Genomic DNA, 16,021 nt, shown 5'->3' on the forward strand with positions numbered 1-16,021 from the left:
AACAAATTGGGTAGCTCTTCCCTGGGGGTGGGTTTCTGGGCAGGTACCCATGTTGAACTCAGTGTGGACTTGCGGCGTCTTGCGGGACTCAGTGTGGACTTGCGGCGTCTTGTGGGCCTGTAGATTAATATGGCAGCCGTGACCACCACCCCGCTTCACCAACACACATGCGTTTTCTCTCCTTTTAGGGCCTCTGTTTTCTCTTACAATGGATCGCGATTTAGAACAGGCTCTGGATCGCGCAGAGAATATCATTGAAAGTGCCCAACAGAGACCTCCTAGGAGGAGTTACTCACCTAGGGCGGGAAAAACTCTACAGGAAAAACTTTATGACATTTATGTTGAGGAGTGTGGAAAAGAGCCTGGGGATGTTCAGGAATTGAGAAGCAATGTAAACTTGTTAGAAAAGCTTGTTAGGAGAGATTCCTTGCCCTGTTTAGTGGTCAATCTGTACCCAGGCAATCAGGGGTATTCTGTGATGCTCCAGAGAAAAGACGGGTCCTTTGCAGAGACCGTTCGACTGCCTTATGATGAAACGGCATTGCTCAACTACTTGGATGCAGAAGAATTACCCCCTGCTTTGATTGATGTCCTGGATAAAGCTTCGGTTAATATTTTTCATAGTGGGTGTGTCATAGTAGAAGTCCGTGACTACAGGCAGTCCTGTAATATGCAACCCCCTGGTTACCAAAGTAGGCATATTCTCCTACGTCCAACGATGCAGACTTTGGCCCATGATGTGAAGTCAATGACAAGAGATAGCCGGAAATGGAGCCAGGAAGACAAACTTGAGCTTGAGAGCCAACTGCTCTTAGCGACAGCTGAACCACTGTGTCTTGATCCTTCTGTAACAGTTGCCTGCACTGCAAACAGGCTGCTGTACAACAAGCAAAAGATGAATACCGACCAGATGAAACGGTACCTCAAGAAATATTCATGGCCCTCTGTAAAGCCACAGCAGGAGCATTCTGACTATCCACCCCCTCCTGAGCTAACAGTGTCGATTTCTGGCCAAAAAGAAGAAAAAAAAGCGGGTCAGCCTTATGAGCTGAACATTGCTAAAGCAGGAAGTTGTGTAGACATGTGGAAAAGCAGACCCTGTGATTTGCCTGTGCCTTCTGAAGTGGATGTGGAGAAACTTGCTAAAGGGAGTCAGTTCGTAACAGCTGCTGACCCCCAGTTCCCAGACCGGCCAGCCCAGGAGGTAGAAGACCCTTTCGGATTTGGATGGGAAGCTGGCTGTCAGGCCTGGGACACCAAACCGAGCGTGATGCAGTCGTTTAATGATCCGCTTCTTGGTGATGAAATACGGCCATGTAAAAAAGCCAGGCAGAAGTCTCCCTGCCAGCCCTTGCCAGGTGACCATTCAGCTGGTCTCGGGCCTGGGCCAGAGGCTGATGCTGGGAAGGCAGTGAGTTGGGCCCAGGAATTGGTGCAGAGTAAAGTCAGAGGTCCAGACAAGATGTCACTCAGCTCCAGTGGACCAGCCAGTGTCAGTCAGCTCTCTTCAGGGAAAACACCAGAACAGCCTAAGCCTGTGTGGGTCGAGGCTTCAATACTGGGGAAGGGAGCGAAACATCCACCTCCCTGCACCCAACTTCCCTCAAGCTCAGGAAAGAGTTCCTCGGGTAACAGTTTTCCCCCACAACAGGCAGGCAGCTCTCTTAAGCGTCCATTTCCTGCGGCTGTTGCTGCTGCTGCTGCTGCTGCTGCTGCTCCTCCTTCTCCTCCTCCTCCTCCTCCTCCTCCTCCTGCTCCTCCTGCTCCTCCTGCTCCTCCTGCTCCTCCTGCTCCTCCTGCTCCTCCTGCTCCTGCTGCTCCTGCTGCTGCTCCTCATCCTCCTCCCCCTCCCACTGCTCCTGCTTCTCCTGCTCCTCCTGCTCCTCCTCCTCCCGCTCCTCCCGCTACTCCTCCTCTTCCTCCTCCTCCTCCTGCTGCTGCTGCTCCTCCTCCTGCTGTAGTTGCTGCTGCTGCTGCTTCTGTAGCACGAAGTCATTCTAAGAAGACCTCTGTGCGTGTCATTCACATTATCAGGCCCCCTCCAACTGTCCAGTCCCCAACCAGATTCACAAAAATAGCCCCAGCCACTCCGGTCAGGACAGGCTTCACTGGCCCACAGGCCATCAACGTGGTGAGCCTAGTCCACCAAGCCCAGGCTTTGGGGAGCAGTTCCAAGCCTGTGCAGGCCCCTGGCTCTGGTGGCCCAGCTCCTGCAGGAATCAGTGGGAGTGGCCATCAGTCCTCAGGAGGTCCGCTACCAAATGAAAGTCCTGGTGCAGTACAGGCATCTTCTCCAGCACCCGTTCGGCTTTTCCTAAATACTCCTGAAGGTCTCAGGCCTGTGACTTCTGTCCAGATTCTGCAGGGCTCCGTGGTTCTGAGTGGCTCACAGGAGCGGCTCCATCAGCTGCTTTTCTTGCAGCAGCCCCGGCAGCCCACAGCTGCTCACCCTCCTCAGCCAAGACTACAGGGTTCCACACAAGGTTTGGGCACCCAAGGACAGGCCTTCCCTTCTCAGCAACTTCTTAACGTGAACCTCACTGGAGCCAGAAGTGGTCTGCAGCCCCAGCCCCAGGCAGCTGTGTCGACTGTGCTTGGCTCTGCCCCGGTTCCTCAGCAGAGGGCCCAGCTCCCCTTTGTCTTGAGGCAGCAGCAGCCACAGCCACAGCCACAGCCACTACAGCCACAGCCGCAGCCACAGCCACCAAAGCCTCAACCACAACTGCAGCTGCAGCCACCAAAGCCTCAACCACAACCGCAGCCGCAGCCACAGCCACCAAAGCATCAACCACAACTGCAGCCGCAGCCACCAAAGCCTCAACCACAACCGCAGCCACAGCCACAGCCACCAAAGCCTCAACCACAACTGCAGCTGCAGCCACAGCCACCAAAGCCTCAACCACAACTGCAGCCGCAGGCACAGCCACCAAAGCCTCAACCACAACTGCAGCTGCAGCCACAGCCACCAAAGCCTCAACTACAACCGCAGCCGCAGCCACAGCCACCAAAGCATCAACCAGAACCACAGCCACAGCCACCAAAGCCTCAACCACTACTGCAGCCACAGCCACCAAAGCCTAAACCACAACCGCAGCTGCAGCCACAGCCACCAAAGCCTCAACCACAACCGCAGCCGTAGTCACAGCCACCAAAGCGTCAACCACAGCCGCAGCCACAGCAGGAGCAGCCACAGCCACAGCAGGAGCAGCCACAGCCACAGCACCACCAGATGCAACAGTTAAGGGTCCTGCAGCAGCCACTGTTTTTGGCAACAGGTGCTATTCCAGTAGTGCAGCCACATCCAGGTGGGCAAGCAGGGAGCCAGTCTATGGGTCAGATGAAGAGAGGCAAGCCAACCCCTCCAGCACCCTGAGGCTTGTGGTAGTTTGTGTCTGTCTGTCTGTCTGTCTATCTCTCTCTCTTTTATTATTATACTTTAGGTTCTGGGGTACATGTGCAGAATGTGCAGGTTTGCTACATAGGTATACACATGGCTTGGTGGTTTGCTGCATCCTTCCCCACCACTATCATCTACATTGGATATTTCTCCTAATGTTATCCCTCTCCTATCTCCCCACCCCCTACTATCCCTCCCCTAGCCTCTCTTTTATAGGCACAGGAGCACTGACCCAAATGAATTCCCAGTTTTTACTTGAGTTTTGGTTTTTTCATGTGTCAGTATTTTAAATTTTAAGGTATTCACTTTACACAGAAGCACAGTCCTCTGATTTTGATATAGAAACAGGGAAGTGATTTCCTAAAGGAGCATTGTTTTGCTTAAGTTACTCCTTTTGTTGTCATTGCTGCTGTTGATATAATTAATATAGTGTCTTAAAGTGTCCAAATCGCAACCGGGTTAAGTTTAAACTCTTGAAATGTAAAATTTCTCTAAAGCCATAAAATGGCAATGCCAACAATGTTTAAGTTAATATTTTAACAATATTTTAATTTTAAGTTAATATTTTAACAAGAAGAGTGGGATTTAAATTTTTTTAATGGGGGTAAAAACATAACAATATAAAATGGCCCACCTGAGGTATTTTTAAGTGCATGGTTCAGTAGTATTAAATACACCCCCACAGTTGTGTTGCATATCTCCAGACCTTCATCTTGCAACACTGAAACTCATGCCCTTTGAACACCAACCAACTCCCCATTCTCCCTCACCCAGTCCCTGGCAGCCATTATTCTACTTTCTGTCTCTATGAGTTCACTACCCTGGCCACTTCATGAAGTGGAATCATACGGCACTTGTCATTTGGTGAGTGGCTTATCTCACTTAGCATAATGTCCTCATGATTTATCCCTGCTGTCTCGTGTGACATGAAGGTCATTGCTTATTTAAAATGGTCTCACTGTACATAATATATATGAAAGTGACCTATGAACTCGGAGAAACCTCTTTCAGAAGAATTCCATTCTATCAGTATTCTATCAATTCCATCAGATTAATAGTTTTATGCACAATATATGAAATGGAATTATTACACATTCATTTTAAAAACTGAAATGAAAAGAAAGTACAATGCAGTGATGCTTGTCACACTGCGATTGAGTACACTGGAGACCTCCAAAGCTGTAGAATGGAATTGGTGGCCGATCTGCTTGTGTGACAGTCCCCTGCCCTTTCAAAGGCCCTGTCTGCACCTAGTACCCCACAGAGCCAGGTTCTCTCACTGGCCTTGAAAAAGCTCTTCTTGGATGTCTTGTATTCTCTTTCTTTATAAGATCATTTACATTTTTTGCACTAGGTTTTTTGCAAGAAGTTAGTATTGAAACATTTGAAAATCCATTTTATTTGTTTGCTTTTCAAATATTTGTAGCCTTGTTTCTTAAGTAGAACCCCTTTCTTTCTGTCTTTTTTCTCTTTATTCTTCATCATCAGTTCAGCAGTTCCTACTCCCTCATTTTTTTCCTTGTTCCAGTAAGACTCAAAGAACCATGAACTTTTGTGCCCTTTTGTTTTGCCTTTCTTTTTCCTTTTTTAACAACTAAGGAGTAATCACCCAACAACCAACCATTTAAAGTACAGTTGTAAAGTGGCATTTAGTATATTCATGATGTTGTACAACTACCCCTTCTGTTTCCAAAACATTTTCATCATCCACCAAGAAATCTCTGTACCCATTAAGCACTAGCTTGTCATCTTTACACCCCTAGCCTCTGGCAACCACGAGTTTGCTTTCTGTTTCTATGGATTTACCTAAATACTTCCTGTAAATGTCGTATACCACAGTATGTTGTATTTTGTGTCTGACCTCTTTCACTCAGCATAATGTTTTTGAAGTTCATCCATGTTGTAAAAGGTATTACTACTTCAATCCTTTCTGTGGTTTAATATCATTCCATTGTTTGTATGTAGCATATTTTGTTCATTCATCCAGTGATAAACAGTTGATTTTTTTCTGCCTTTTGGCTGTCGTGCATAGGGCTGCTATTAACATTTGTGTACAAGTATTGGTTTTAGTGCCTCTTAAATTTTGCTCTGTTACACCTTTGAAGGGTACCCTGTTTATATAATATTTGTTTTTCTAAGTACACATGTATGTTTCTCTGCCTTTTGCCTTAACTAAATGAAAGGAAGTTTGATCTGGCATTTCCAAAAGACATCCGTGAAGAGACAGGTAACTGGTTAATTTTACTTGATAAACCCTATAACTAACGGGCTGCGGATGCTGTTAAAGAAAGATCTGGCCAACTTCAAGCAAGCATGTTGAATTTTCTCAGTGACAGCAAGTCCATCAGATCATCCTGGGCATAATTGGGAATGGTGTCTGCACTTTTAAGAAGCGAACCAGTGCAACAGCTGGTTGCAAAGAAGAGTTCCTGCTTAGCTTTGGGTGCCAACCAGAGACCTGAACTGTGATGAAAACGTTTTGGAAACAGAACATCATCAAATTTGCTCTACTTCCTTCCTTTGTTCTCTATCTGGTCCTTTCAAGTACTACATGGAGCCAGTAGCTAATCTTGTGCTTAAGTGATGTAGCTTGGCTCTTTCTTCTTAGGCAGGCAAATAAATTCAGCTTTGTTTCAGATGACTGTTTGGCAATCTTCGTTGATTTCCCTTTCATGATCCCCACCTATTTGGTACTTTGATACAGGGTATCTTTTGAAGACATTAGCTGGCTGCATTTTGTGAGTAAACTTTTTATTTATTTTAGTATAATGAGAACCTGGATGCTATCCCAGGACAAATTCAAATTAGTTCTCTGCAAGTTTCACCTTCACTGCTTAACAGCAGAATGCTGATGGTGCTGTGGTTGTGTGAAAGCAGTTGTCCCTAGAATGTTCTGACAGTTTGCAGAGAAGGTAGGCCTGCAGGTGAGCATCCAGGAAAATCCAGATAGGCCCAGCACAATAGGACATGTCACGCAGAATTGAGCCTTTGTCACAGGGTGGGAATTTGGGAACAGGATTATATTCCTTGAGGATAATTGCAAGTGAAGAGAGGACCCTAGCCCTAGCGCAGTGCTATTCAATAGAAGTATAATGTGAGACCCATATATAATTTTAAATTTTCTAGTAGCCACATTTTTTAAAATAAAAAGAAATGGGACATTACTTTTAATAAATTCTGTGTAACCAAATGTATCTCGAATATCATTCCTATATTATAAATATTTTTAAATTCTCAATGAGACATTTTACATAAGACTTCCAACTCCAGAGACTCTCAACTCGTATACCAAATTTTCATCAGAAATATTTGTCCTGTATTTAGATTTTTATAAACCTTCCAGTTGAAAATGTAGATTCACTTTCCAAACATACTTGGAAATTTTCCCATAATTGAGTCACATACCAGTTTTAAAATTTAAATTAATAAAATACATAAAATTTAAAATTACTTCCTCAGTCTCACTAGTCACATTTCAAATGTTTAATAGTCATGTATGGCTAGTGGCTATCATGTGGGTCAGCACAGTTCTAGAGGATCAGGAGCAAAGCAGATCATGGGGACAGCATGAGGCATGACCTGGGTTTGAGGCACACAGGTGGAGTTACATTTATGATGCTGATTGCATATACCTGGACCGGGCTGGAGCTTCTTGTAATCCTCATGGCCTATGGTCACCTGGGCTAGGACCTGCAGGTGAAGATCAAGTGGCCCCAGCCATGGAGTGAGGAGGGTGGAAAAGGTTAGCCTTTTGCCAGGCTCTGCACAGCCATATGCAAAATATCTATGAGGAGGATGCTCATTTTCCCAGCAGTCAACTCACCAACGCTATCTACCCTAAAGTGCTTGGAACCTGAGGGAGTGGGAGAGAGGAGAGGCATCGCACTTTTCCTTTTCCTTTTGCACCTCCTTCCTGTGCATCTTCTGGGTCTCTAGCTCCTCCTGCGGAAGTGAAACTTGATCAGGCATCAGTTGATAACTCTGGGAGCTGGTTGATGGATATGTGGAGACTCATACTATTCTACTTCAGCATATGTTTGAAATTCATTTACATGTGAATTCATAGATATTATATCAATTTAAACTGTCAAGTTCCTGATGGTCCTACAGCCCCATTAATATACCTTTCCCTCATCCCAACCTTTATCTTGTACACAAAGTCCAGGCCCCAGCCCTCGTCTAGCCCTTCTGTCTTCCCTGCTTCACTCCCATAGCTGCAGGCAGCAAAGGGTGTGCGAGTTAATTGTTAAATTCAGTTCAACAAGTTCCTCATTAGGGACAAATTACCTGAGTTTGAAATCTGCTAATTTTCCAATCAGAGTGAGTGTTTGCACTTGTGATTTGGAAATAATTACCATATGGTAAAAGCAAAACTTACGTGGGGATTAAAGTAAAGGTGAGGGAGGACAGAAGCTTATTTTGGCGACTTCCCTGGAAACCCACGTTAGCATATGCAGATTAGTGAAGGTGCCTCTGCAGTTGGGGAGGGAGAGCTCACCTGTAGTACTGTTTTGCAAAGGCTGTTTACTTCATGTACCAATGCCCCTGAAAGGTGACTGTGGCCTTTGAAGGGAGAGCAATGTGGCTTTTTTGCAATGTAGGCCAGAATTACATCTGGGTGAGAGAAGAGCCTTTTGAATGTAGCTATTTCATCTAAAAATATATCTACACTTTTATTTAAATCTGTCCTCAGTCTGAAGCTTCCGCATGAGTTGGAAATAAAATCATTTATTTGAGGTGGAAGGGGTGAGTCTAATTGTCCTTTGGGTGATCTCACAATGAATGTAGCAGGGAAAGCTCAACTGAGAGAATTTAAAGAATTATAGGAGAGTAATTTTTGCAGAATACCATTGTGATTTGGAGTACAGAGATCTAGGTCATTCACCTTCAATAATTTGCCCAGTCCCAATTACCACATCACTAGTTCTAAAGCTTTAGAACCCCTTGGTAAAGAATAGTTAAGGTTTCAGGTAATTTACAAGCCAATGCAGAAAAACTTCTGAGATGTTGCTTTTGAAATTTGGAACCAGGAAAAGCTTTGTCTTTCCTGAGAAGGCATCCTTCCTCCTTTCTGATAACTGTAGTTGTGCAAGTTCTGAGGTTTCTCTTTGTGCGTCAGCTGTTGGGAAACTCAAAACCAAATTTGTAGCTTAAATCGCTGCATTTACATTTATGGTTAGCACTTCAGCATTCCTCACTCCTTATTTTTTATTTCTACTTTACTAATTCTTTTTATTTGTCTTTGTCATGGGAAACTGGGAGGAGCCCCTCTCTCTATGTGTCAACACATGCATCGATAAATAGTAGCTTCTATTCATTTGTATACACTGCCTCTAATCCTTTTAATAACCTAGTCATAATGTCTATTAGGTATTATTATCCTTACTTGCAAGTGGAGAAACAGGCTCAGATAGGCCTTGCCTGAGGCAATAAAGCTATTAAGTGGCACAGTTGATTTTTCAGCTCCCTTTCTGTCTTCTTCCGAAGTCTATGCCTTGTGCCTGGGTGCATGGAACTGATGCACTGATGGATCTCAACTCAGTGGTGTACTATACTGGTGAAACCATTTTATTTTTCCCAATTACTGCTTTCAACCATGCAGCACCAAGTCCCTTTTCCCATCCTTTAATGACACCTTGGGTGGATCTCCTGACTTGCTGGGGTCTCTGGGTTGGTCAACCTGACAGTCCCAATTACAATTTCAATATCGTATCCTCTGGTCTGGGGGTGGGGGAGAACGAGAGAAGGGAGAGAGAAATCTTCCTGTGAAAATGCTCTTTTTCCAGGTGTGATGCTCTGATTTGCTGAGTTAGGTGAAGGGTCTCTAAGCACGGAGGTGGTCCATTTTTTTGAGGCCACAGTGTTGAACTTCACTTGGTTCTGACTCTTCTGGGGCCTTGCGAAAAGCGGCTCTCTAAGTAAGCCCTGTGATCCTACCTGTGGAGCCTTTCCAAACACAGAAGCTGTGGGCTCACGGAATCAAGGTGGGACTGATGCTCTCATTTGTTTTCCGGGCACACCGCCCCTCAGTACCTTTTGAACCTCTCACGTTCAAATATCTGTAGACCACAAGGGGGCACCAGACTCCAGGTTCAGACACAACACATCCCTCAAGTACTATTCGTCAAGCTCGCCCAACAATTCTCTTACCGACAGTTCCCAAGGCTCCAGGGTGGTCTAGGGTGGGCCTGTGGATCTGTGCAGCTCCACAAGAGCCCAGGCAGTAAAACTGGATGCCAACTTCGCCTTCATGCAGACCTCCCACTCTCCCGGAGCGACCCTCTTAGAGGTCTCCCTTCATACAGCTCTTGGCTTGGGAGGGCAGGGGAGTCCCAGCACTCCTTTCCCTACCCCTTCCTACTCCGTCCCAAGAGAAAAAAAGCCCCTCCTTAGGAACATTCAACTTCTCCCCCTCCCCTTCCTAGTTCTCCTGTAGCTACAGAGGCTGGAAAAGAATGGTTGAAGGGAACGGTCAGAATCCAAATAGGGCCAGTTCTGTCATCTCTTAGTACCCTCAGAACGTGTCTGCTGGCTGGTTGCAGCCACTGATTAGGATGTGGGAGCACCTGATGCTTTTTGTTTCCACCTTTGGCAACTCCGGGACAACAGGAAAAGTCTTATGCGTGGGCGCCATACATACGCGCACACGCACATGCACACAGCACGCACATGCACACAGCACGCACATACACAAGGGCACATGCGCGTGTACGCACGCGCACACACAAGTACGCACACACATGCACGCACCCACACTCACACACACACACACACACACACACACACACACACACAGAGCTTCCTAGCCTTCTCCCATCCTTGCCTGTTTAAGATCTCTGACTTTGCCCTCCAAATTTCCAATGGGAAAGAGCAGAAGGAAAAGCGATGAAGCCTATGGCTGGTGAGACAGGTTTTGGAAGGACTGTTCTGGCTGAGTTTGAAAAACTCTGGAGTTTATTGTAAGACGAGAAAGTCAGTGTGAAGCAGGAGGGAGCTTGAGAAACTTTAGCTCTCCATGCCCATCATCACTATGGAGCGCATTCTTTGATAGGAAAAGTAATGTTCTCTAAGAATTGTGTGAAGTATTATGCAAATAGAGCTTCAAAACAAATCCCCTAATGCCCTGCCTTCTAAGCAGGATTACTCTTGGGCTCTAAGCGGCTCCTCTACAGAAATGTTAAAACTTCCACTGGAAGTAAGAAGGGGAAAGAGAAGGGGGTGATTTTAACAAGTGATATTTGGAGTTATGCATCTTTTTCATATTTCCTGAGAAGCCAGTTATTTTGAAATGATTGTTTGGCAGTGTTTGGAGAATGGGAGATTTGAAGTTGAGATTATGGAGACTCTTTTGGTTATTGATAATGATGAGTTCTAGGGTAAAACCATGAGAGTGGCTGCCTGTGGTAGGTGTCTAACAGAATCTTTGCAGAAGAGGAGATCAGGGAGCTGAAGGCCCAGGCTACTGGAAAGATTATCTATGTGGATACTAAAATCATCAAGAATTCATACTGCTGGCATAGTGTTGAAGAGGGTGACAATGAATCAGGCCCTAGAATCTTCAAGATATGGTGGGGAGTTGACTTCCCACAATGCAGAAGAAGAGGAGTTTGGTTCTAGAGGTAAATTACATCAAGACGACCCTTAATATTGGTTGTAGGAAACTTCTTCAATGTCATTTTTGTTGTTGTTGTTTTGAGGCAGAGTCTCGCTCTCTCACCCAGGCTGGAGTGCAATAGCGCTATTTCGGCTCACTACAGCCTCCACCTCCTGGGTTCCAGCGATTCTCCCGCCTCAGCCTCCCAAGTAGCTGGGATTACAGGAACCCACCACCGTGCCCGGCTAACTTTTGTATTTTTAGTAGAGACAGGTTTAGTAGAGACAGGTTTAGTAGAGACAGGTTTAGTAGAGACAGGTTTAGATGTTGGTCAGGCTCTCTTGAACTCCTGACCTCAGGTGATTTGCCTGCCTTGGCCTCCCAAAGTTCTGGAATTACAGGTGTGAGACGCCGCACCAGGCCTTCAATGTCATTTTTAAAGTACTGAGAGCATGCTTACATACAAGGCCTTTTGCTAGGTACTTGTGGGGAAGAGTAGGGTACATTCTCTATCTTTAGTGGGATTAAAGTCTACTTGGAGAGAGAAAGGAAGTAAACAAGTGACTATACATCAAGGAAACTATCACAAATATCATTAAAAATAAATCTTACTGGATGGAATTGGGGAAGGCCTCACAAAGGAGGTGACCTTTAGGTGACCTTGACTTGAATTTTTATAGGTTTAGATTTGAATTTAGATGTATAGGTTTAGACTTGAATTTTTGTAGGTGTGGGAAGAAGGTGTTCTAAGTAGAGGAATAGCACGAGCAAAGGAACAGTGGAGGATGATCAGCGCAGAAGAGGGGCTATCTATCTATAGCGTGGTGTATGTACAGAGCTGAAGTGAAAGAAAGGGCTAAAACACGCTGGCTCCATAGCATGGATCTTCTTGGTAATTTAAACGGACAGATTCCACTGTTTGAATAAGGAAGCCAGGCGGGGCATGGTGGCTCACACCTGTAATCCCATCACTTTTGGGAGGCCGAGGTAGGCAGATGGCTTGAGCCCAGGAGTTTGAGACCAGCCTGAGCAACATGACGAAGCTCCATCTCTCAAAAAAAAAAAAAAAAAAAATTAGCCAGGTGTGGTGGTGCATGCCTGTAGTCCCAGCTGCGTGGGAGGCTGAGGTGGGAGAATTGCTTTAGCCCAACGAGGCTGTGGTGAGCCATGATTGTACCATTGCACCCCAGTGAGGAAGATGAAGAGTTCAGTCATAGGCCACAGTGGGTGGACTATAAAAATGGGCTTTCATACTCCAGTAGATTCAAATCTTGGCACACTGTTCTACCAACCTGATTTAAACACACACACACACACCCCTACATCGAGGAGGAAAGGAGGCATCTTCAAATCCATGACTCTACCCACTTGCCATCCCATCCACACAGATCCCACACAGCCGGTTCAGACACCCTTCCTCCAAGGAATCCTCTTGAGAAACACAGATTTATATCTACAGAGCAATATTGTGAATGCTGTGTACTGTTTTTAATACCTTTTTGAGGATAAGGCAGACTGACCGAAGAATCCAATTCCATGGGCTTGTAAACTACTCACAGAGCTTGTTTAATAAGGCTGTGGTAGCTGTTTAGTGTGTCAGAATAAATATAAGTCATAGAATAGGCTCAATAGCAAGGAATGCTCTTATTTCATTGTTCCTCAGTCCCAACCATGCATTGGAATTTCAAGGGGGCTTGTTAAAACTCAGATTGCTGAACCCCACCATCTGACCGTCTGATACAGCAGGTCTGGGGTGGGGCCTGAGAATTTGCATCTCTAACAAGTTCCCAGGGATGCTGATGTTGGTGGTCCTGGGACCATACTTTGAAAAACAATCTTTGAAAAATGCTCTACTCTATGGAGAAAAGTCTGAATGTGCCAGTGAGAAGGATGATCTACTCTTCTACTCTGAAGAAAGAGAAGTATGAAATTTTTTTTTTTTTTTTTTTTTTTAAGGACAGAATACTCAGGTAACTGAAGTCATTCAGGTAGTTATGGGTGGGTGGGCCCTGAAAATTAGCATTTCCAAGTTCCCAGATGTTTCTGCTGTTGTTGTTGTTGCTGCTGCTGGATCAGGGACCATCTACACTTTGAGAACCTGTCTGGGTGTAAATCACATGGTGGCCCTCCAAGTCGAATGCTGTAATTCCAAATTTAAACCTTGGTTATTGGAATTTAAACCCATTTAAATTGTTTAAACCCTTTTAAACCATTCAAATACTAGAATGCTGGTTGCCTTCCAGACTCAATACCTTTTTGTAGGGAAATGGGTGGAAAATACAGAGAAAGACCCATGGGAGGGTAGAGAAGAGAGAGAAGAGAGCAATTGCATCTGCTAATAATCTCTTGCTGGAGACCAATTTGTTCCTAAGTCATCAGATCTCCAAAGCTAAAATTATATCCATGTGAATATTTTAGGCCATAGAGAAAAATAGGAAAATATCAAAGGTGATGGTCTAGGCACAATGCTATTAAGATTCATTTTAAAAACCTGCTGGTTGTGTTTGTTACATCAAAACTTTCCTTTGAAAGAGGAAAACAACAACCATTACTCTTTGACCTAAAAATTCTTGGAAACCGGAAGACCTGAATTTTGTAACTATCAACTCTTGGAATGCTGTTTAGTTACTAAAAACACCATGTTCCTTTGCTATTCCTGGGGAAGGAGTGCCAATTTCAAAATCCTTTTATCTAGTTAAAAACAATGTTATCAAATATCTACTTAATAAGTAACTGTAAAACAGTACCTTCCTTATTATATCAAAGATGAGCTTAGAGGCCTGAAGAACTGGTTTCTTACCAATATCTCTTAAAAGAGGAGATAGTTATGGCAGAAAGTGAAGCCTAGAGTGAGTAGAGGGATAAAGGCATCTCTATTTGATCACATCTTGAAATTATAGGGTTGTCAGCAAACTATTATTATTATTATTATTTTTGAGACAGAGTCTCACTTTGTTGCCAGGTTAGAGTGCAGTGGCATGGTCTTGGCTCACTGCAGCCTCATCCTCCTGGGCTCAAGTGATCCTCCCACCTCAGCCTTTGCTGGAGTAGCTGGGATCACAGGTGTGCACCTCCACAATTGGCTGATTTTTCTATTTTTGGTAGCAATGAGGTTTCACCACGTTGCCCAGGCTGGCCTTGAACTCCTGGGTTCAAGCCATCCTTCCACCTCATCCTTCCTTGGTGCTGGGATTATAGGTGTGTGCCACCACATCTGGCCAGAAAACATTGTCTTTCTGAGAATTAGCAATATTCTGGTTGCCATACTTTTTTTTTTTTTTCCCAAGTGAGTTCACAGGAACAAGATCTTACATACTTTTTTTTGTTTGTCTTTGAAGCAAAGCAAAAGCATAAGCATAGTCATAAGGCAAGAATGTTGGTCTTATTTTTTTTTCAATCTCATGATTACTTTCATAAGGTAATCACCCACTGAGGTGATGAAGAGATTAAGCAATTAAAGAAGGAAGGTTTGCTTTACAATCCTTTCTTTGCATGACCCATAGATACCATTCTTCTCTGCTCCTTCGTATTAACTAGGACCGTGCCCCAAGCCCAGAGTTATCCCTGACTGAATTAGGCTCTTTGGACTGCCTTCCATTTCCCATTGAAACCTGTCTATGGAGAATGGATTCAGTTGCTGAGAAGTAAGCATAAGTATATGAATAGTACAATTTGTATATCTAGTCACGTTACATTGATTTTCTCAGCCATTATTCCTTCAAAAATTTTCTTTGAAAAAGAACCCCGTGCCCTTTCTGACCAAAATGAGATCAAATCTGCTTCCTCTAGTCATGGGCAGAAAGCCTCTCAATCAGACTTTCCACAGGAGGAGTTAATGTCACTAATAATCTTTAAGGTTGCCAGATTTATGAAATAAAAATACAGGTTGCCCAATTACATTTGAATTTCAGGTAAACAATAATTATTTTTTAGCATAACTACATCCCACATGTGGCGGTTCAAATTAAAATTAAATAAAATTAAAATGCAGTTCCTTTATTGCACTAGGAATATTGTTAAATGCTACGTGTAGCCAGTGGCTGGCACAATGGACAGTGTAGCCTAGGGCAGGCTGTAGAACATTTTCATCATCACAGAAAGTTCTGTTGGACACTGCTATTTAGAGCAAACCAGGAAGATGTTCCTGGAGACTGCGGCCCAGGCAGACAGTCCAAGCTAGTAGGCTCTTGATGCAATGTCTAGTTCTCCTTCACATATAAAAATGCAAGTGATCCCCAAAGGCCACAGGGTAAAGATCCTATGGATCATTGCCTTTTGGGATGGCCCAATCCTGTACCTATTATAGTGCTGAATTAGCCAGTGTTGTGCAGAACTGGTCGTTGAATTGGTAAACATTAGCATTTCTCCTGTGAGAAACAAATACTTTATGTTTGTACAGGGCTTTGCAGATAACAAAGCATTTCCAATTCCACTTGCGATTTTTTCTTTTTGGCCAGTGGTGGTATTATTTATTTATATAACCTCGTGCATTTATCAGAAGAGGCTTTTGAATGTTCTTACCACATGGGATTTTATCCTCACAATCACTCTGGGTGGTAAGCAGGCCCATGAGAAAAATGAGAACAAGAACATGAAATCAGTTCCAAAAGAATTGCCTCATGCCATAATGCAGGTTCTCACACTTGAGCTTCCAATCAGAATGCCCCCGGGGGCTTGTTAAAACACAAACTGTTTGGCCTCAGCCCCAAAGTTCCCGATTCAGTAGGTCTGGGCTGGGGCTCAAGAATTTGTATTTCTCACAAATATCCAGGTCAAAAACATCAGTCTTGGGACCGTACTTTGAAAACCACTGCTATTGTTACATGGTCCTACCCCAGCCTAATGGTATAATGAGTTTAGACTTTTTTTTTGTTTCTCTGACCTGGCAGACTCCTCACTCTGTTAGAGCTGCTTTGACGAGCTACATCTGTTCACTTATTTGGGTTATTATCACTCTTATTCTTTGCACAGCTTTTATCCATCTGCTGGTTTGATGATAAACTGAAGTGAGAACAACTTAAGCCAAGTTC

The 16,021-nt window shown here is 44.3% G+C and overlaps 1 protein-coding gene across 1 annotated transcript; it reads left to right on the plus strand.

The window, feature by feature from the left end:
* Nucleotides 1-208: 208 nt before the first annotated feature.
* LOC101035228 (transcription factor SPT20 homolog-like 2) lies at nt 209-3,373 on the plus strand. The gene is made up of 3 exons (XM_039475331.1): nt 209-1,719; nt 1,918-2,742; nt 3,244-3,373. Exons 1-3 carry the CDS (start codon nt 209-211, stop codon nt 3,371-3,373), a joined length of 2,466 nt encoding a protein of 821 aa, XP_039331265.1.
* Nucleotides 3,374-16,021: the final 12,648 nt, after the last annotated feature.

Source organism: Saimiri boliviensis, chromosome X (genome assembly GCF_048565385.1).
Source record: "Saimiri boliviensis isolate mSaiBol1 chromosome X, mSaiBol1.pri, whole genome shotgun sequence".
NCBI classification, from domain to species: domain Eukaryota; kingdom Metazoa; phylum Chordata; class Mammalia; order Primates; family Cebidae; genus Saimiri; species Saimiri boliviensis.